This window comes from Takifugu flavidus, chromosome 14, assembly GCF_003711565.1.
Source record: "Takifugu flavidus isolate HTHZ2018 chromosome 14, ASM371156v2, whole genome shotgun sequence".
NCBI classification, from domain to species: domain Eukaryota; kingdom Metazoa; phylum Chordata; class Actinopteri; order Tetraodontiformes; family Tetraodontidae; genus Takifugu; species Takifugu flavidus.
In genome coordinates, this window is record NC_079533.1 from 11,361,577 (window position 1) to 11,382,118 (window position 20,542).

A 20,542-nucleotide genomic window follows, 5' to 3' on the forward strand; every position below is an offset into this window, starting at 1 on the left:
TGATCCATTTAGCACTCCTGAAATATAAAAACAAACTTAAATAGGTAGAATTGTGACGTTTAGCCATCAGCTGCACTTGAGCTAGTGTTTGTGTGTCTGTGCCCTTTGTGGAAATGCAGGCACTCCTGATAACTGCGGCATCGAGTCGAGGTAGATAATTGGATAAAACAAATATACACCAGATTAAATAAGTTAGTCTAAACTGCAGCATTTTTGCTCGCATCACTGTTATACTAATAAGTGCGCAATCTTTGTGTACCCTGTCCGGAACGTCGTACGATTCTCCACGTTTATGACGCATTAACATTCTCAGACGCTTGAAATCCAGGTTCCGTCCCGTTGTCAATGTGCGTGCTGCTCTTATCCAGCTGGGCCCCAGCGATCGGGGGCTGCGGGGCGCTCGGGGGCCGGGGGCGAGCGGCGGTGGCGCGGTGGTGTTCTGCGCGGTGTCCCATTGGTTCAGGGGGCAGCTGTCACCGAAGCTGCTGCACAGAGTCCCCCAGTGCTGCTCGCATTGCCCTCGCAGCCTCCGGCCAACCCACTGCCTGGCTCCCTCCCCGCATTTTAACAGGAAGTTCGTCAGTTCCACGTACGGTCTTGGAGGGGACACATAAGGACAACCAGTTAATGGGACTTACAGTAAACGGCAGAACATTGTGATGGTTGCACTGTATGAGTGAAAGCGGACATAATGTGTGCTGAATTTAGGTTGGTGTGTCCTCCTCACCCCGGGGGGAACATCAGATGGAACTGGATCAGGCTGCCCATGGTGTCCATGTGATCCTGAAGCACCAGGCAGAGCTGGTGTTTGGAGTAGCACTCTCTCTGCAGGGAGTAGACCATCTCTTTCACAGCGGAGCACCGTCGGCTCACGCAGCTGAAACGCTGCCGAAGTCCCAGCGCCATGCACCTCAGCGCGTCCTTCACGAAAGACTTACCCTGGGAGGGACAGAGCGGGGGGGGGGGCATCAGCCGGGGGGCATCAGCCAGGGTCCCACCGAGCCAGGTCAGAGACATGTGGCACTTCTGTTCACGGTCAGAGCCAGTGTGTCCATCCAGGCTGGACACACACTGGACTTACATAACCCTCTCATGCACATCTGTTCCAGTGAAATAGACAAGCTGTTCCCTCTCTGTAACCACGCTGCTCCTTATACAACAAACATTCCTCCCAAATGACAGAAGGCATTCAAATAAATGGAAAACACATCCAAATATTTCGCATGTCAGCCTGCTTCGAGTTGGAAACGGCTCAGCAAGAAGTGCTGGAAGCCAAGCAAGCTGCTCTCCGGTCGCGTCCCAGCGTGTGTGTGTGTGTGTGTGTGCGTGTGTGTGTGAGGGGGGGTAGACTTCTCCCCACCTGTGAGTCGTAACGCCCGGCGTTGTGCAGCAGAGTGAGGCAGATGTGGTGCAGGCCTTGGATCTCGCAGGAGTTGTTGGTGAAGCACTGGAATGTCCCACAGCCGACATCCCCTGAACTCACCAGGCAGCTCTGAATCTCAGCTGCGGCACAAACACAGCGACCAGCCTTTAGCGCCACACGCCATCATGTCCGGAACCCAAAAGCGCAGTTTCATGTCAGAGTTTCAAAATGCATTTGTTCGCCTGAACGCTTTTGTGTAGAAAAAAAGACCCCAAACCAAACAACAACATGCATTTGATATTTAGAACGTTTAGAATTACGGAATTAAGATGCTCGTTTCAAGTGTGGAGTGCTCTGGCCAACATCTCCCTGTGCAGCGACAAAAGACAACTTGGAAACTGAAACATTTGACGCTGTAATGATGCTGTGGAAGTAAATTGTAGTCCTCAGTCGAGATGAATCAAATCCTACCATTTGCCCTGCGATTCCACTTATCCGAAAGTGAAATTCTTAAAAACGGAAGTAATGGTGCGTGAACCGCCATCAGTTGAGCCCGGATCGTGTGTGTGTGTGTGTGTGAGAGAGAGAGAGAGAGAGAGTGCGCGCCGTTTCCGCTCACCTGTGCTCTGCAGAGAGAGCCTACGTTTCACCTGAATACCTTGTTTATCCTGGACGTCTTGTGGCTCCACGGCCAGCGTCTGCTGGCAGGTCCGCAGCAGAGCGAACACAATCAAGACGGCGGGCAGATTGTTGGACATTCTTCGGTCTGGATTTGCCCCCCCTGAGAGGCTTGTTGGAGAAATCGGAGCAGCTGGAACAGAAGTGTCTTCCGTGCGCGGAGTGTGAGCGCGGCATCAAGGCTGGGGTATATACAACTGCGCGTTCACGCCGTTCAGGTTTGCGTCTCCGCCAATGACAGCGCAGCGACGGGGCCGCGCACCAGAGAGGGGCCAAAAGTTTATCATGGATGAGGGAAAGAAAGCCAAGTGGGCGAGGATTAACCACTCAACACATCCACAGCTAATTAGGCAACTGTGTGTGAGGGTGCGCGTGAGGGTGCGTGTTTAAGTGTGTGTGTGTGAGCGCTAACAGCTGCTTGCTTGCTGGGGAGACGTGCAGTGAGGAACGTAACCAAGCACCCAAAGAAAAAGTGTGAGCACTATAAAATGTGAGAAATAAATCATCAAATCATGAAGTTCCTCATTCGTTCAAACTCAAAGCATTATTTATCCCTTTGAAACATCTGTATACTGCAGCTTTAGGAGGATGCTTCACTAGAAAGTGCTTTTTTTCACTTTGTTCCTCAGTTTTACCATCCGCTTCTCCAATAGTGCTGTGTTCTTCGAGGATGGTCTCCTTCTTATTATTTGTCTTCTTTCCGAGATGGACAATCACCCCAGGACGGTGCTTCATCTTGGGCTGGTTTATGTGGGCTGGGGTACTGGAACTTCACTCATTTTCCAATGGGAGTTAAGCTGCGGGTTATAGTCAGACTCCTGTGGGTGCTGGAGTCCATCCCATCAGCCACTAGTGCTAGAGACGGGAATACACCCTAGATGGGTCACCAGTCCATTGGATAAAATCTACATTTTTCTATCTTGTTTAAAATTCTTCCAGAAACATCAGGAAGCAAAAAGAGGCAATCAAGCAGTGTTAAGGGTAAACCAGTTCTCAGTCTTTAGCATTCATCCAAACCCTGGAGCTCGATTGATGCAGCTGCATGTTTAGATGAACTATGACTCCTGACAGTGACAGAGGGAGAGGCCACGCTCGTGCCATCCGCACCTCCGTTTGAATTAAACAAACACCTCTGGTTGCTCTCCCGCCTCCTCCGGTTTATCTACCCTGCATCTAAAGCGTCAGAGAGACAAGGCGATGCGTGTGTAGCGGTGGGAAGGTCAAGGTGTGCGCATGTGTGGGTCAAAGCTGGGGCCCAGCTGGTGGAGACATACTGTTATGGGGGGAATGTTTGGACTTTGTCAGAGGACTTTTTTCCCTCTGACCTTTCCTGCTTATTCTGTCTCATCCTGCTTCAAAACAAGATCACTCACACAACTCCTGATGACCACCCACACAATGACCTTTCACCCTGACACTGCACACACACACACACACACACACACACACACACACACACACACACAGGCACATGCGCACACACAGACACTAGAGTATATACGCACCACTGTGCAAATAGTCCAGATCCTATACTCCCCCATGACCACAATGTAAACATGTCAGCCTGTGAGACTCTACTGCATCTGTGTGTATGCAAATGCCTGCTCCTCTAATTGGTCTGAACAGGGGGCATATCACAACATTTGGGTTAATAAGGCACCTATTGGTGACTGCGTTATTTTAAAAACACACATGGAAGGTCCCAGAAGTGCAGCTAAATCCATTGTTTGGGTTAGACAGCTTTTCTAGGAACAGCTATATTATTTTCTGTCACTATTGATGATCGATTGATGTCACCAGTACTTTTGGAAAACCATCATTTTGCCACACAGCTATTTTTGTATCACAAGGAAACCTGCGTGAAATTAAATAATGCCGCATAACTTTTGATTGGTGCTTAAGATAAGTGAGTGTGTCCAACACGCACACACACACCAACACGCAGGCGGTGTAAACACAGCAGAACAAAGAGCGGCAGATTCACAAACACACACTCTGACACAAATATGTTCAGTATCCTGCAAAAAACAAGGAGTTACCGTAAATCAATAGTTACGCAAGGCATGATCTCTCTCTCTCTCTCACACACACACACACACACACATACACACACGCTGATGACCTGACTGACCAAGACTCTATAAGCCGCCAGCTTTATTGTATTTATCAAAGATGTGTAAATATTGAAAGCTTACACCATTTATACAAACATTTGACACCTGAGAATAATATTTATAGACAGCTCTGTATTTTAAATAAAATGTATAGATTTGATATTACACTCAATTCACATTTTTACTGGGTGTTTGTCCCATAAAGACTGCAGAAACAGGAGAGTGTGGGGAACTTTTTTCCACATTTAGAAACAGACATTTATGATGAGAGGCAGTGACAGATTTGAAAGTTTCCAACATGCAGTCCTATATTAGTAATGCTGGTAAATATACAGTACATTATATGATTGACATTTCAGAAAAGCTATTTGAGTCTCTGTCGTCACCTGTATATGTGGGTGTCAAACTGATTTAGACCAGCAGTCTGCAAAGGCGTCTGGCAGATTTAACATTTAATAAATCCTCCACTTTTTCCCTTAACTGGCTGACTTTACTCCATTTTAGATTTATAACTACAATAGAGGAAGTGTTGTGGGGGGAGGAAGACTTAGATCGGGATAGATGACCAGAGTCAGAGCATAAATGTAAAATGTGTTTAATAACAGACAAAACACCCTCAAGTCCTTAAATTAAATACACCAAAACAAAAGCTGTTAGATGATATAAAACATTTCAATGCTTAACCAAATACATGTATTTCAACATTGATCTCAGACCACCTAAAAAACCCTAAAACTTAGAGGTAAGAAACCTGCTAGATGTTAGACAACATTAGAGTAGTGCTGCAGACGGATTCTGCCAGTGCACTGCTGCATATCGTCCAGCTTTCCCCGCAGTGGCTGCGTGCAGCATATAGTGTACATCCAATGAAATGGCCAGTTCATCCAACACTTTAGACTCCTGACTTTTCAAGTTATCTTACAATAACCCCATGCTGATCCCTTCTCAGGTGTCCTTGTTGCACCTTCGAAAAGGTATGCAACACTGTGGAAACTGCCAAGAACATGTGCCTGCAGCAGGAAAATACAAATCTTAATTGCTATTTCCAAAATCCTGATATCTTTCAACTGTATGTCAGGTATAAAAATAAAATCTCAGGGGGTTTTGGGGCCAGAACCAGAGGGGGGCTCCTGTGTTTCTGCCTGTTCAGATGGCCCAGAAGTGCTGTTTTCATCTTTCCTGTCACCTGACAGAAAATCATGGATGGCGGTTTCTATCTGAGGTCGGAATGTGTGGTTCATCTTTGGGTCCACAACCTGAGTGATGATCCTGTCCACACCAGACTCCAGCATGCCCGACCCATAAGAAACAAGAAGAGAACCTGGGTTATGCTTAACATGTTCTATATTTTTGGGAAACAGCTCACAGCTCAAGTTTATCTAAAGTGGTTTTGCATGGCCAGCGTTAGGACTTGAATTTAGAGGAGTTAGTTCTGAGGTAGAAATCCCTCCTGGACAGGTTACCAGTCCATTATAGGGCACACACAGTTTATATAGGGAACCAATGATGATTCAGACTTACTGAACCACACTTTGCCTGAGTCCATTCCTCATCTGATTCTTGTTGATGGATGGATTCCAGTCCTGTGTGCTCAGCTGAGACGTGACAAAGTTGTCAACCTTCTGTCGCAGGTTTTGATAGGCAGGCTGTTGGCAATAACATAAGAATAAGCGAGGTTCTGCACACTTTAATGACGCTACACTGTAGCGATGCCTAACTAAAAATAACACATTGCTCAGTGTGTCCACTGCATCGCTAACTGGATTTACAGCTGTAAAAATATCAGACGCTTAGCAAACACCGTCTAATATTAGATAACGATCTAACTTTGTGAACACACTCATAAACGCAGAAAAGTTAGGTCAGCTTTAGCTAGCTGTTACCTTGGTATCAACATCGGCCAAACAGTCTCGCCGGAATTCATCAAACAACCCCCGGTTCTTCAGATGCTCTACAATCATTGATATAAGCTGCGGGTCCCCTGGAGGAAGACCAGCTGCATTTACGTTCATATTACCGGTACCTTCTGCCATGTCGGAGTTTAGTAAATATTCACTAGATTATTGTACCCGTTAGCAAAAAAAAGATCAGTTCGCAACGACATCGGCGCTTGTTTTCTTATAGAAAGAGCACTTGATTTGTTCTCCTTTTGGTAAAGCAGCGGGCGGGATACGTATATGTATAAGTTAGCCAGGCACCGCGAGGATCAAAAGCGGTAAAAGCTGTACGATAAATCGAGCGCTTCCATTTTTGAGTTTTTTTTGCCATTTGACACAGGAAGTACTTGATGGTAAACGTTAGCAGATAGTAAAGAGCGGGGGGTTTAATCTAAAACCAATGTGTACAATTAACTACCCAATTAAAACCCTTGAAGCCACCGCGTCTTCTCTTTAAACGGAGGATTCTTTTAACAACCTGTTAAATTTGAGTTTCGCGGGACTCTCGTTTGAAAGGTAACAGTTGGCTAGGCTAGGCTTGCTAACGTCAGCGCATTTATGTTAGCCGTCTCTGCTCGTGCGATAAAACATTGTCTAACGTGCGCGTGGACTTGGTGTGACTAGAACCTATAATTACACGCATGAACAGCAGATTTCAATGTCTGAATTAAACCCTTGTTTACAGAAATCAAACTAATTATAGGAGACGAAATTAATTGAATATTGAAGTAGGCGCAATTACAAATGATTTCATAGGGCAAACAGGGTTGGGTGTACAATATTAGCCAGTTATTATTTGCTCTAAATATGAAACTACAAAAATTTGGGATTTTATTTGCATTTCAATGTTAATATTAGTTTCCTTTTTGTCTGATCTCATAAAAATTAATAAGAATATATTTTTAGCCTGTATGGTGCTTGATAATAAATTAATTTTGGTGTTTAAATCTATACATTACCATGTAATAACATCAATCTTTGCTGAAATCTAATCTTTTTTTATATAATTGTTCTTATAGATGAGTGGCGGGGATGAGACCAACAAAGAGTTTAAGGAACAGCTGCGGATGCAGGAACTTTATGCCCAGAGAAATGCTGATGACTCTGACCCCTACACCTATACTGATCCAGAGGATGGCACAGTGTATGACTGGGACCATGATAAGAAAGCCTGGTTTCCTAAAGTAAGAGTTTCATTATTATTATTATTATTGTTGTTGTTCAGTTTGGCAAATACTAGATATCCTCCACTGAAGATATCTGATGTGGAGGTTACCTAGTCATGGAGGGTGGGATTGCTCTGAGTGCTGGTATCTGAGATAGAACTACATCGCTACAGCCTTTTGCAGTGTTAATGGTAAGGTTTGGTTTTTCTAGATAACAGAAGACTTTCTTGCAGCCTACCAGGCCAACTATGGCTTCAGACAGGAAGGAGGTTCTGATTCAAACAGTGCAGCAGTGAGCAGCAGCGAGCCAACAGTCCCGAATTCACACAAGCCCTCCCCAGAAAAGCAGAAACCTGGAGATCCCATTCGGACCCCAAATGCAGACCAGCCTGAGACTGCAGCCAAGGAAGTCAAGCAGAAGGCGGAGAAGAGGAAAGCAGAGCCAGGTACTGTAACAAACACCACCTGAAGCGAGACAATGAAAGAGATCCTTTTTGGAGAAGCACGGTTTTATAGTCCTGTTTTGTTTTTGTGCTGTAGGATGGTTCAGTATTGACGAAGATAAAAACACAAACGTCTATGTTTCAGGTTAGTAGGAATTTGTGTCATGGTCGACTCGGCTTTTCCCCAGTAAACTGATTATTTCCTCTCCCTTTTATTGTTTTGTGGTTCTAACATTTCCCACAGGCCTGCCTCCTGATATCAGCACAGACGAGTTTGCTGAGTTAATGTCCAAGTGTGGCATTGTGATGCGAGACCCCATGACCGAAGAGTACAAGGTCAAGCTCTACAAGGACAAGGAGGGAAATCTAAAAGGAGATGGCCTCTGCTGCTATCTCAAGGTTTGTTTTTGGCTGTCTAGTTGTACATCACTGTGTTTTCTGAGGCTACACTGAACAAGAGTAGAACTAGAAATGTTGTACCCATACCTTTCATGTTGTGCATTAACCCTCAGCTAAAACATACATATAAGTAGTTTGGCATGTCAGTCTGTTAGTCACTCATAAATACTGTTCAGGTAGTATTTGCGTGGCCTCACATGATGGCGTTTACTCATAAATCTTTGCAGAAAGAATCCGTGCCGTTGGCTATTCGTCTCATCGATGAGTCGGAGGTCAGAGGTTACAGGCTACATGTGGAAGCAGCACGATTTGAGCTAAAGGGTCAGTATGATGCCAGCAAGAAGAAGAAGAAGAACAAAGAGTATAAGAAGAAGCTACAGCAGCAACAGAAGTACATTTTCATTCACTATGACTTTTAAAGATAAACCTGTTTGAACCTTCAGCGTGGGCTTCTGTTGATTGTACCTCTGCTTTTGTAGGCAGCTGGACTGGAGGCCGGAGAAGAAAGGAGAAAACCGGATGAGGCATGAAAAAGTTGTTATCATCAGGAACATGTTCCATCCCAGTGACTTTGAGGTGCCAACACATGCGTGTAGCGTGATCATACACACACACACACACACTCAGCTGAACGATGACATTAATGCCTGTGCTCGGTGTGTATGTGCTGTTGGCTTTAACAGGAAGATCCACTGGTGCTGAATGAATATCGTGAGGATCTGCGGGTAGAGTGTGAGAAATTCGGGGCAGTTAAGAAGGTCATCCTCTTCGACGTGAGTTCTCCTAATTTAAAAGAAACCAAGCTCAAAGGAGATAAGCATGTTTGTTCATTACTTCCTGTTGGGATGCTGTGTTTGTTCTTCACAGAGACACCCGGACGGCGTGGCTTCAGTAGCATTTAAGGAGCCTGATGAGGCAGACGCATGCATTCAGTCATTCAATGGGCGCTGGTTCGGAGGAAGACAGCTGTCTGCTCAGTTTTGGGATGGAAAAACGGACTACCAGGTAATTTACCGCAAACACCTGCGAGGGGTGCTATCACATAATAAAGTTGAATCTAACCTACGGTAGCAGCTTGTGATTGAATTCCTTTGATCCGCTCGGTCTAAATGAACACTTCCAGGATTAATTTGAATGATTTAGATTAGGTTTGTTAAGGTTTAAACAGTCCAGCGTGTCAATTCTCTTTGTGCAGGTGGAAGAGACGACCCGTGAAAGGGAGGAGCGGCTCAAAGGGTGGTCCACTTTCCTGGAGGGAGGGAATCCTGGACAGCAAAACACCACTACACCAACAGGGGGCGCCACCACCGCAGAACCCACAGAACCCCCGAGCACAGCAGTGCAACCAGTAACAGACACACAGGAACAGGAAGTGGACTCTACAGACAGCAGTCTAGCAGGAAGCGATGAAGAGGAAGCCTAGATGGCATTGGGCCTCCCTGTTATATTGCAGCAAGCTCAGGCAGAGACGGTGTGAGCTGATGTGTAATTTAGGATTTAAGAACACATTTTCATAATTTGGGTTTACATTGTAGTTACATCTGCATCTGGCCAGCTGGTGATTCACAGCTGCCCTTTAGTCATTGTTGTGTCATTTGTCATTGACCGTTGTGCTGAAAACACAATGACAACCATAACTGATAGCGACTGTGTCGTGTTTTGGTTGTTGGGAAACACCGGCATCACATGGTCTAAGGAGCCTCAGGTATGATGAAGCTGAACTCTGGAGGGAGAAGGCAGCCTCTGTAAAGCATACAGCAGTTCACACATTAAAGATGATGCGGGGAGAGGATTTGGAGCAGATTTATGTTGTTCAGCAGTTCAACAGTTAATCAGTTCTTGGCACCCCTTTGAATAATATACTTTGTATTATTGATGTTCTGGCTCAGTAAATTAGGTCTCCAATCTGGTTTCTATAGAAGTTGGATAACAAGAGAATAAAGCAGTTTTCATGGCGAGTCATGGCGATTCTCTTTTTTTTGCTGCATTTTTGATCTTTTTTTTCATTTAAGAGATGTTCTGTTCACAATTGAGGTAAGATGTTTCCTATCAATCAGTACTGAACTCAAATGTTATTCTATTTTAGCTTAACTGGTATTCTGCACTGCTTTCTCTCCATTGTGGCTGCTGTATTTCACTGGCTTTTCCAGCTGATAAGAGACAGTCAAAAGTTTCTTTATTATTCTATAACCTGCAAGAAATAAGAAAAACAAACATGTACATATTATTTGCATAAGCTCCCAGTGATTTCCAGGCTGACATGGTAGAATTCTTCCCGCACGGCAACAACCTGAGCACCGGTCCCAGCTCACCGGCAGAGCCCGCTGGTGACCCTCTGACCCGGGCGTGTCACGTCGCCGTGGCCGTCGCCCTCGGATTCATCCTTGTCCTGGGCTTCCTGGGTAACTTCCTCGTGCTCCTGGTGTTCTCCCGCTTCCCCCGGCTGCACACTCCCATGAACCTGCTGCTCATCAACATCAGCGCCAGCGACATGCTGGTCTGCGTCTTCGGGACTCCGCTCAGCTTTGCGGCTAGCGTTCGCGGCAAGTGGCTGACGGGGCAGTCGGGGTGCCGGTGGTACGGATTCTCCAATGCACTGTTCGGTAGGCGACTTAGAACACAGGATAATTGAACCCATATTATTATTTAAATATAATACAATGCGCCTCTCTGATTGGTTGATGCCAACAGAGCTCTCTCTCTCTCCACCTGCTGTGCGTAAAAGTGACCTGACTGTCTCTTTCATCTTGTCCTCTTTCTGCCAGGTATTGTATCTGTGGTTTCTTTCTCTCTCTTGTCTTTGGAGCGATACTCTGCGGTGATCTGGAACACTCAGACAAGCTCCTCTCAGTACCTCAGGGCAAAAATCGCTGTCGCTACGTCCTGGTTCTACTCCCTGTTCTGGACTCTGCCTCCGCTGTTCGGCTGGAGCAGGTCTGTCACAAGGAAGTCAGGAAGGTCGAATTAGCTAAGCCTAAAATTAAAGTCTAAATATGTAGAGTTTGCGTTCTGTTACCTGGCAGCTATGGACCAGAGGGCATCGGAACCACTTGTTCGGTTCAGTGGCAACAGCGCACGGCTGCATCTCGCTCCTATATCAGCTGTTTATTCATCTTCTGCCTCCTCCTGCCCCTGCTCCTGATGATATTCTGCTACGGGAAGATCCTGCTGGCGCTGCGAGCTGTGTCGAGGCGGGTGAGCGCATGAAGCACACGACCTTTGGCCTCAACTGAAGGAGGCCATTCAGAAATTGCACTTTTTTTGTGGGGGTCTGCAGGTCGGCGGGGCCACAGGTGAGCGGAGGGAAACCCGTGTCTTACTGATGGTGGTCTGCATGGTGGCAGGCTACCTGCTGTGCTGGATGCCGTACGGAGTCGTGGCGATGCTCGCGTCCTTTGGCCCCCCTGGAGTGGTACCACCTACCGCCAGTTTAATTCCCTCCCTGTTGGCAAAGACCAGCACGGTCCTCAACCCTGTCATATATGTGCGGCTCAACCATCAGGTAGTATTAGAGTCATTTCTTTCTTTAATAAAGTTAATTAAAGTCCAGTCCTTAATTTAACTTGGGAACGCCTCTCAGTTCTGCAGGTGTTTCTTGTACATGATTGGTTGTAGCTCGGAGGCCCCGCCCACACCAGTTAACCAGACCCCTTCGGCCTGCAAGGGGGCGTGGCTACAAGTTCCCAGCCTGCCAGGCCTGGAGCAAAATCCTGCAGCTGCCACGTTTAAAACCCAGCAGGGCTGCTCAGATGCTGGTTGTTCTGAGTGCAACGTCGACCTCAGAGGTCACTGAGTGATTCTGTATTTAGGGATATTTTAAAAAAAAAACAGTCTATACTTGCGATTTGAGTTATAACGTACGTTATCTGCAATTTAGGAAGTACTTACTGCCTGTTTGTATCAAAGCTATAGTTGTATTGTATTATAATGTTTTGATCTCGTTTATTGGGACGTTTTCTTCTATAACAGCTAATTACAGTAAAGTATCTTTACCACTAGGGGCGCTGCAGCGATGATGCAGTAGGGTGAATAGAACTGAAGATCAACCTGTCAACAATTTGCAAAACCCATAATAAATGGTGACGTTTGGGCCAATTTTAATCATGTTTGACAATATCACAACAATTTTAAAAAGCGTAAACAAATTGTACATTCCAGAAAGAATGGTCCTCACCAAAATAATTTATTAAGAAAATAATCAGGTCATTAAAAAATATACAGTCATTACACTTCATAGACATGACTGGACTCTGAGCCAGTGAGACATCTGCCAGAGGGCACTTTCACAGTTGTGGTGAATACAATAAGTTACAGACATGTCAAAATACTTTCAGGTACGGGGTGAGAGAACATGCGAAATGCAGTTTGATTGGGATTTAAGATCCAACACGCCCAAAACTATGATCAAGCGCCCCATCAAAACTGTGCACAGCTCTTACAAATACTCCAAAAAAAAATACAAAAATTGCACAAGACGTACAAAAATCTGTCATTTGAGGTGTAATTACAGCTTGGCTGGAAGTGCATTTAAAGTGCATCCACATGGTAGAACAGCAGCTGCCGCTTTACTGCCTTTTAAAATATTCAGTCTAAGTGTGATGTTGGACCTCTGTTGGTTTCAAAATCTGGGGGAAGAAAGGGCGCAGCGTTACAGGAAGTAGAATCAAAAGCTCTTTAAATGACGCCACGGCGACTCTCACCTGTGAAGAGTTGAACGGGGACAACATCGGCTCTGGCTTCGTGTAGTCCGGTGGGTTCGCCTGGGGGTCATAACCCAGGCGAGACAACATGGGGGCGATTTCGTCCATTTCGCTAATGACATCAGCGGGGATCTGCCCAACCCACTTGGAGAGGGCTTCTGTGTTGACGGGCTTCATCACCTGGTCCGTGGAGCGCTCGACCCTGCACGAACCGAGAGACAGAAGGAAAACAGTAAATAAACATGTAATCGGATAAACCAAAAGCACTTGTGTGTTTCATTAATGTTTCAAAAACGACAAAATATATTCATACACGCATGCAGCATTTAATAAAAATGCAGATTCTCAGCTAGTAGCAGAGCAGCAGTGAGTCCAACACTGCAGCAACAGCTCAACGGCCCACTGTGGCTGCTGAGTCCCTCATGTTGTGATCAAATATGTGCCAGATCTGGGTTTAGCAGTCAGATTTTAATCAAATCTCCAGAGATTCTGCCTTGGAAAGAGGCTCAGCCTTCAATCACAACATTCAACATGAACATTTCAGCCTACGTAATCCCACAGGTTTTTGGGAATTCCAAATCCGTGTGTGAGGATCTGTGAATGTGAGATTAAAAGCAAAATCTTCTATACACCATTAGCAAGTGTTAAAATCAGAGAGAATCCAAAGTACAACAAATAAAAATTAATCATCAATGTGACAGAATTAAAGCAATAAAAAATACAGCGAATACCATGAAAATAACTATTATAAACACTTTAATATATGAAATATGGAAAAGAGGGTTGCAGGTTACTTTAATGATACGCTCTTTATGTAAAAGCATGAATTAGCTGTGGTACGGAGGTTAAAACTGTGTGCAGGGACAGAAATCTGAAAATACTCACTTGGAGAGCGACACGCCGCCGACCTTTCCAATCAGCTCTTCGTGGTGCAGCACCGCCGGGTCCCACTGCAGCTCCAGGAAGCGAAGCAATTTCCTCATTTCCTCCTCCGTGTGAAGGACGAGGTGCTCGTAGCGGATGGGCAGACATCTGTCCTCCCCGGCCGCCTGACACTGACTGAACATGGTCTCCACGGCGCTGCTCCACTTGGTCAGACAGTCCCTGTAGCTGGTCAGGTCAAAGCCAGAGATGGTCACCTGTGCACGGATGGAGAGGGACCCAATAAAGAGGAGAACCTTTGTGACGGAGATGAACCTTTGGAAAATAATGCTGTCATCTGAAAGAAACTCTGCCTACTTTCCGTGATATCATGGAGTGAACGGTCGCCCCGCCGTCACGTAGCATTAGCACAAATTTGGCTTTAGGGAAGATGTGCGACAGGTATGAGAGGGACTTCAAAGCGAACGGGTCCTTGTTACAAAGGCGAGGTGCAGGTTCCCCGTGGCCGACAATCACCTGCAACACATGCAGAAGCAGTTCAACGGTGTTCTAGCAGGGAGACGTGGCGTTTAATCCAGCAGAGCAACAGCTCACCTCCAACAGGAAGGCTCTTACTGCCGAGTCCAGCACCTGGTCGGTGACGCCGGCCTCGTCCAATCGCATTCTCTCCTTCACCGAGCGACTCCAGGTGGCTCGCATGGTCAAAAGGCGGGGAATAACCCGGGTCTCCTCACCACACCGCACGTGCCTGTGGGCGTCCAACATCACGCGCATCAACGTGGTGCCGCTCCTGGGAAAGCCGCCAATAAAAATGAGGGGCGTGTCTTCTGGAAAGTGTTCGTTCAAGGAGAGGTTCTGATTGGCCGAGCCCAGGTTGAGCTCCATCCACCGGTGGCGATGGCTTTTTGGGGGACACTCGATGCTGCTCATGCCCAGGTAGAGCAGGGAGGCGGAGCAGAGGAGCACGCAGCCTAACAGAAGGCTCAATCTGTTGTTCCTCATTGCTGGTCCTGGAGCGATGCTTGGGAGGAGGCTGACCGCTGGTGCTCAGGGTCACGTCAGGGAAGAACTACAGGCTGAGAGCTTCAGGATGAACAGGTTGGGTCACCTGTGCTCGGCGTTTACGTGTGGGCTGGACAGACTCCCAACTTTCCTGCACTTCTTCTCTGGCGGTGGAGGGCAGAATCCAAGCCTGTTGTTCTTCCCGATGATCCATGCTTTTAGTCCATAATTCCTAACAGGCGAAAAAAGACAGAGAGGACATTCATTTTTGGCATTGAAAAGAAGATGAATCTACGTCAGATTACCAAAGTTGAAACTTCCTTATTTCTCTTTTGAACCGTCATGCAAGAGGATGAGTTTTACCACCAGTCTAATTCCTCTTTCAATCACTCACCACACTGTTATCCTACAACTGTACTTTAGTCATATAGAGGGATGTCACACCATTGCCAGGAAATTAATTTTTTTAAATCCTGATGATCATACTCATGTAAAGACATAAAGAATGAAATCTACTATATATATAGCAAAAGTTAATAATTGTGGCAAATAGATTTTAAATCAAATCAAATCAAACGATCTTTCTATTTTTGCAATCACTCATACGATGAAGATAGAAAAGGAGGATGAGCCTTACAGTACTAAGAGTTTCACTTCTCTAGGAAAGTCTGGTGAATACATTTGATATCTTAAGTTCTGGTATTCAGTTCTTGGAGAAGGCCTGACATCTGGATGCTATTTGAGGAGCACTCTTCTGCCTTGGCTGGATCAACCCATCTGTAAATTCAAGTGTGACGATCCAAACAGCTGGAAATCGGTGCTTCACGGCCTGGCTGAAACTCTCCGGTTCCACCTTAAACTAGGCTAAATCTCAGCATATCCACAAGCTTTACACAGAATTCTGATGCTTTTTCCGGCAGAGATTAAGCCACTGGGGGTTTGTATAGTATTAGGCTGGTGAAATAGATTTTTGTCCCTCGTCAAAGGCATTTTTCATCTAGCGGTTTCAAACCCTTTTCACTTGCAGCCAGCTTTGATAATCCAAGCAACCCCCCCATAATTTAAAGTGTGGTTAATGTGACCAAACCCAGCAGGATGACAGATGGAGAGACCTCTTTCTGTCGGCACACTGTTTACACATTTATTCAGATAAAATTCGGAGGTCAGTGAGAGTGAACACAAAAGTATTTTATTCATTAAATTGGCAGTAAGAGCTTGCAGGACAATTTGATGTGTCCTGCTACAACTGCTTCATAGGGAGGCGCGTATTTGTGCAGCTTTGGCTTTCTGATTATTATTTATCTGAGGGTTTCCAACTGCTCAGGAGGTAACGACACACACTTCCTGTTGAAAGGAAAGTGAGAAGGGACTCAAAAATTTCCCTTTGGGCAGGTCGAGTATGTTTCCGCTAAAGGAAATGCTTCATTATACACAGGGTTTCATGTTTACTGAATGCGTTTTAGCGCGCGCCTTATCGCCTGGCTGGAGCAGTGACAAAAATGTGGTTTTAATTTGCAACAAAATGGAAAAGGAAACAAAGCATAGTTTGCCCCCGCGGAAAATGCTGTGCGCTGATGCTGCGTACAAAAAGGATTATTCCACAGCTGCATGGCAAAGGGCCTGCAGCCACGAACATCTGGCCTGGTTTAATGGCGCATCCTGGTGCACCCGAGGTGGGCGACCACCAGGTGAATGACCTGCATTCACATAAAACAAAGCAGAGCACAACAGCTAAACAAACCACCGATTTATTATATATAACAGCGGTTGCTCTACCTAAATAGCAGGGGATACGCGACAGATCCCATTTTGAAAAAGGTGTTCACCTACCAGCGATACGGAAATGTCGACGGGCCGATGTTGGAGGTGAGAAAAAGGCAAATAAACAAGAAATAAAACCATCAACCTTAAACCAAAAAGAGAAAACAAAAAAACCCCCAAAAACTCGGAATTTCGCAGCTCCTGTCAACGCACTCACCGGTGTTTCCTCTCTTGAAGGCGATCTAAAACATCACGACTTTTACGCCATTTTCTTTCTTTTCTTTTTTAAACAAACGTATTATTACGGCACGCAAGCCTTCGTTCCTGGTTCTCGACGCAAGTTAGCGCCGTGAGAAGCGCCCAGTTCACGGCTCAGGGAGGGTAAAGAAGCCAGCGGACGCTCGCAGAACAAGGCAGAAAAAAGCTGCTCGCTGATTGGTGGACGCCATCAGACGGGGCGTTCCCATTGGTGCGCGCATTAAAGGGCAAACGTGCCACAGTAAGATATGGTGTTTTTCCCCACACAGGGGGGTACAATTACATTACTCAATCGATTCCTATGCTTTCAGTAAGAGCCCACAGGGGAAATTCATTCATAGTATAGGATTTAGTTGAGGTAAAATATGCCCCATTTAATTTACCCGGTTTCATTTGATGGCTACAGTAGAGACAGTTTCATGATGGGCTGTGGCTCTACAGATAATATACCTTAGATTGTAATAAATAATACTTTACTGCCGACAAGACAGGGGTATTTGATCAAGACAGCGTTGAGTAAAAGAGAGGAGCTAGAATTACAACAGGAAAGGCCAACTTTCTCAACATGCATTGACTTTTAAGGCCATAGTGGAGCAACGCTATAGACTGAAGCCAACACTTTGCACTTTGAATTGTCTCTTTAAAAACCAAATCTGCTCCCTAAAATTAAATCTCTTTAATGACTGTTTTGGGTTCCCAAGTAAAAAAATCTCCTGTGCATAGAACATGTGTCTCCTGTGCTCTTTGAACATTTGCAGGAGGAAATCTGGTTTGTTTTTTGTGGTTAATTCATTTCATCTTAACCTCTTTATATATTTCGGGGTCACGGGGAGGGTCCCCTTATGGGTGAAGGCAGTGTTAATGATGTGTCCCTTAAAAATGATAAACACAGTCTGAAACATTACAGCTAACCAATGAAAACTGACCTAAAATGTCTGATTTCTTACTTTTAATTTGCCAACATTGACTATTGACTGTCAGGATAACATCTAATATTAAAGTGTAATACATTTGTTTTAGTTTCAGTGGTATCTAATGATGATAACAGAGCCATTGGATTATTAATATAACCCAACACACCCTTATTATCAATGTGCTTTAAGCTGTAATATGTGCACAGGAAACGCAATGAAATGCAACAGAAGGAAATCAGCACTAAAAATACACAAATCTAACTGCCACATCCTTCTTTTGCAGTTTTTCAACACCCACATTTTTACAGCTTGTCTCTTTCCTTTGAGCAATGTGTGCCTGCCTCAATGGCTGTATATATTTTAAATAAATGAATCTCCTAAACCATGCTTATAATACTAAAGGAAAATGTGAATAACTGGTATCCAAAGGTGACACTAAGTCTTTATTTAGCTCACAGTCACGACCAGATGCAAAAAGCCCGTCTGCAAATGCTGACCACGTGACAAACCAAGTGACAAAAAAACCTGCAGATCAGATTTTGTTCAATGCATCCTAACTAGAGACATCTTCCCCCACTTTGTCCAAGCTGCAGCCATTTTTTCTACATCAGCAATTTCAGCCAAGCCTTTGAGCTTGGTCCAGATTTTCATCCAGATTTTAATTTTGCTGTTCAGGCCAACCTGATAGGTTCTCCAGCACTAGTCAGTTCTGGTAGGTTCACGACTCCTCACCATCTTCATCCATTTCTGCATCTGCTGGAGCTGTGTTTTCTTGCTCAGGGTCACCAGGTAAGACCTGTGCCACTGTCTGGATGAGCTCCTCAATCTGCTCCTCTGACAACCGCTCCTCACTCTCTTCCACCATCTGAAAAGAAGTTGATATTTAAGAAGGATCACCGAAAGTTAACGTGAATAAAATTGTCAAATTAGGATGGACTTAAAAATGATCAGCAAGAATAAAACAATAACAAAACAAAGTATTTGTGTATCAATCCATTAAGAGAAGCAGTGGAAAGATTTACAGGAATTGGAACTAAAAGAACGTGATGCCTTAGGTGACATTATAGAGGTTATTTAAAGGTTTAATTTAAACTTGCCGTGCATGGAAAACCTTCACAGAACGTGTATATGTATGGAAAAGAAAGCATACTCAACAAGGCTCACCTCCTCACCTTATGTCTAAGTCTGTTACATACATTTGTGTAAAATGCCACAGAGATCACAAGTAAGTGGAACCATATAAGTGAGAAATCAATGTTGCCCTCAAATCTATACTTTCATGGATCAGATATAAACAATTAAAAACATAACTTTGTCTCTCAGAGTAGATATGAAACAACCAGATAAAAAAAAGACCCAGAAAGGCTCTGTAACATGTACCGGTAATAATAATTATTAGTCACACTCACCAGCTGAATTTCCACTGCAGTCTGAGGCCTGTGGTTCAGTATTTGAAGTTTTTCTGCTCTGTGGAGCGAAAATAGTGATAAAGCGTAGAATCTAAATATAAAACATTACATAACAGCACATATTTGTTAGAATACACTAACTTTGTGAGTTTGTGATGCATCATCGTGGTTAGGAACTCTTTTACGGTCTCTGGTCTCTGCCTGCTGCAGGGCATCTGTGACAGGTACTTCAGTGTCTGAGAGGCAAAGTTAAAAGTGTGGGCATAAAACACAGGTTATCTGTGAGAGGACAATAACTGGAGAAAAGGACAGGATGATCACCGACCTCATACATAATAGTGTTCAGGTTCTGCTGTCCAGCACTGTGCTTGTTCTTCCCGCTGTCCTTCCTCTGTTCTTTCAGGTCTGTCAGGAGCTGGAACACCTGAGAAACAAAATCAGCGTTGTGCAATTTTTATGTCATGTCTGGTGAATGTGAAAGAGGATGAAGTTTAAAAAATTATTTTACCTCATAATTACTAAGCATAGCGGCATTCGCATTTTTCCTAAAAGGAAAATACAGGATAATCAACTATAAACACTTTATAAGCATTATAAAACATGTCAAATGGAATTAATAAGCCAAGGTGACTATTTGCGCTTAACTGCAACATGACACATTAACGTGTGTTGACAAGTAAATAAACGCTTGATATGCTACACTGACGATATTGAGACGAATCATATCCTGTGTTGTGACACGATCCTTGGTTTTATCTCGGTATTCTTAGTAATAGTTAAGAATGTCATATTTCCGGATTACCATTTTTAAAAGTGAATTCATTACGGTACGTCTTTCGCATTTTAAACAAACCGGAAGGTACGGCTAATTATTATCTTTTACTAGTATCGTCAATCGTTTTTCGACAATCTCATTATTTACTAACAAAAGTGCCTACCAATTTAATGTAAATAATACACGATAAATATCAATTAAATAACTCACACGTCCATTTTTAGCCTTCTTTGACTGGTACGTCAACAAAAACCGACCGTATGGAAAAACGTTTGAGCAACGTTAACGTTCCGGCAGCAGCAAATCTAAAGAAATAGTTTCCCCCAACGAATTTATTTATTTATTTTTACTTCAGTGTATTTTCAGAAACATTTTCCCAGCATAATTCTGTAAGCTAATTGCGTATATTTATTAATTTAAAAAAATCAATGTCTGTCTCTTTAAACAAACATATGCATATTCATACATTTGTTTTTATGTTCATATTTGTATGTGTATATATTTGCACGTATGCATTTGTGAACAATTGGCATTACCAAAATAATGGACGTTAAGGGTTTATGAACCTCAGTAGCATGAAATTGTTGCACCAGTAGCTGCGTTGCTAATCTTCCCAGTGTGGGATGAATAAAAAACTTGATTAACATGTCTTTCCAAATTATCTGTGTAAATTCTCAGTCATCCAGGTCATTGTATCCAAGGTAGTTTTCTCTGTCAACTGGACTGGGTTTCTTCTCTTGA

The 20,542-nt window shown here is 44.3% G+C and overlaps 4 protein-coding genes and 1 pseudogene across 7 annotated transcripts; 2 read left to right on the forward strand and 3 right to left on the reverse strand.

The window, feature by feature from the left end:
• Window positions 1–290: 290 nt before the first annotated feature.
• On the reverse strand, window positions 291–6,362 carry LOC130537744 (uncharacterized; annotated as a pseudogene).
• htatsf1 (HIV-1 Tat specific factor 1) lies at window positions 6,044–10,058 on the forward strand. 2 transcript variants are annotated; one of them, XM_057054469.1, is made up of 10 exons: window positions 6,044–6,174; window positions 7,112–7,276; window positions 7,470–7,704; window positions 7,799–7,846; window positions 7,946–8,100; window positions 8,328–8,491; window positions 8,580–8,676; window positions 8,784–8,873; window positions 8,968–9,105; window positions 9,296–10,058. In XM_057054469.1, exons 2-10 carry the CDS (start codon window positions 7,112–7,114, stop codon window positions 9,521–9,523), a joined length of 1,320 nt encoding a protein of 439 aa, XP_056910449.1. In that variant the 5' UTR covers window positions 6,044–6,174; the 3' UTR covers window positions 9,524–10,058. The 2 variants fall into 2 exon arrangements, with proteins under 2 accessions (XP_056910449.1, XP_056910448.1); XM_057054468.1 differs by lacking the exon at window positions 6,044–6,174 and adding an exon at window positions 6,419–6,608.
• A 253-nt stretch (window positions 10,059–10,311) lies between these two features.
• Window positions 10,312–13,063, forward strand: LOC130537564 (pinopsin-like). The gene is made up of 5 exons (XM_057054474.1): window positions 10,312–10,703; window positions 10,866–11,034; window positions 11,124–11,295; window positions 11,378–11,602; window positions 11,681–13,063. The coding sequence occupies exons 1-5, from the start codon at window positions 10,361–10,363 to the stop codon at window positions 11,891–11,893; spliced, it is 1,122 nt and encodes a 373-aa protein (XP_056910454.1). The 5' UTR covers window positions 10,312–10,360; the 3' UTR covers window positions 11,894–13,063.
• Window positions 12,263–16,842, reverse strand: tpst1l (tyrosylprotein sulfotransferase 1, like). 3 transcript variants are annotated; one of them, XM_057054477.1, is made up of 6 exons: window positions 16,663–16,842; window positions 14,277–14,899; window positions 14,040–14,198; window positions 13,686–13,939; window positions 12,801–13,002; window positions 12,263–12,725 (listed from the first exon to the last, which is right to left on the reverse strand). In XM_057054477.1, the coding sequence occupies exons 2-6, from the start codon at window positions 14,682–14,684 to the stop codon at window positions 12,690–12,692; spliced, it is 1,059 nt and encodes a 352-aa protein (XP_056910457.1). In that variant the 5' UTR covers window positions 14,685–14,899; window positions 16,663–16,842; the 3' UTR covers window positions 12,263–12,689. The 3 variants fall into 3 exon arrangements, with proteins under 3 accessions (XP_056910457.1, XP_056910456.1, XP_056910455.1); XM_057054476.1 differs by having other exon boundaries at window positions 14,277–14,916; XM_057054475.1 differs by having other exon boundaries at window positions 14,277–14,916; window positions 16,515–16,842.
• A 1,192-nt stretch (window positions 16,843–18,034) lies between these two features.
• Window positions 18,035–20,088, reverse strand: crcp (calcitonin gene-related peptide-receptor component protein). The gene is made up of 6 exons (XM_057054506.1): window positions 20,012–20,088; window positions 19,535–19,571; window positions 19,352–19,450; window positions 19,168–19,262; window positions 19,027–19,084; window positions 18,035–18,482 (listed from the first exon to the last, which is right to left on the reverse strand). Exons 1-6 carry the CDS (start codon window positions 20,017–20,019, stop codon window positions 18,336–18,338), a joined length of 444 nt encoding a protein of 147 aa, XP_056910486.1. The 5' UTR covers window positions 20,020–20,088; the 3' UTR covers window positions 18,035–18,335.
• Window positions 20,089–20,542: the final 454 nt, after the last annotated feature.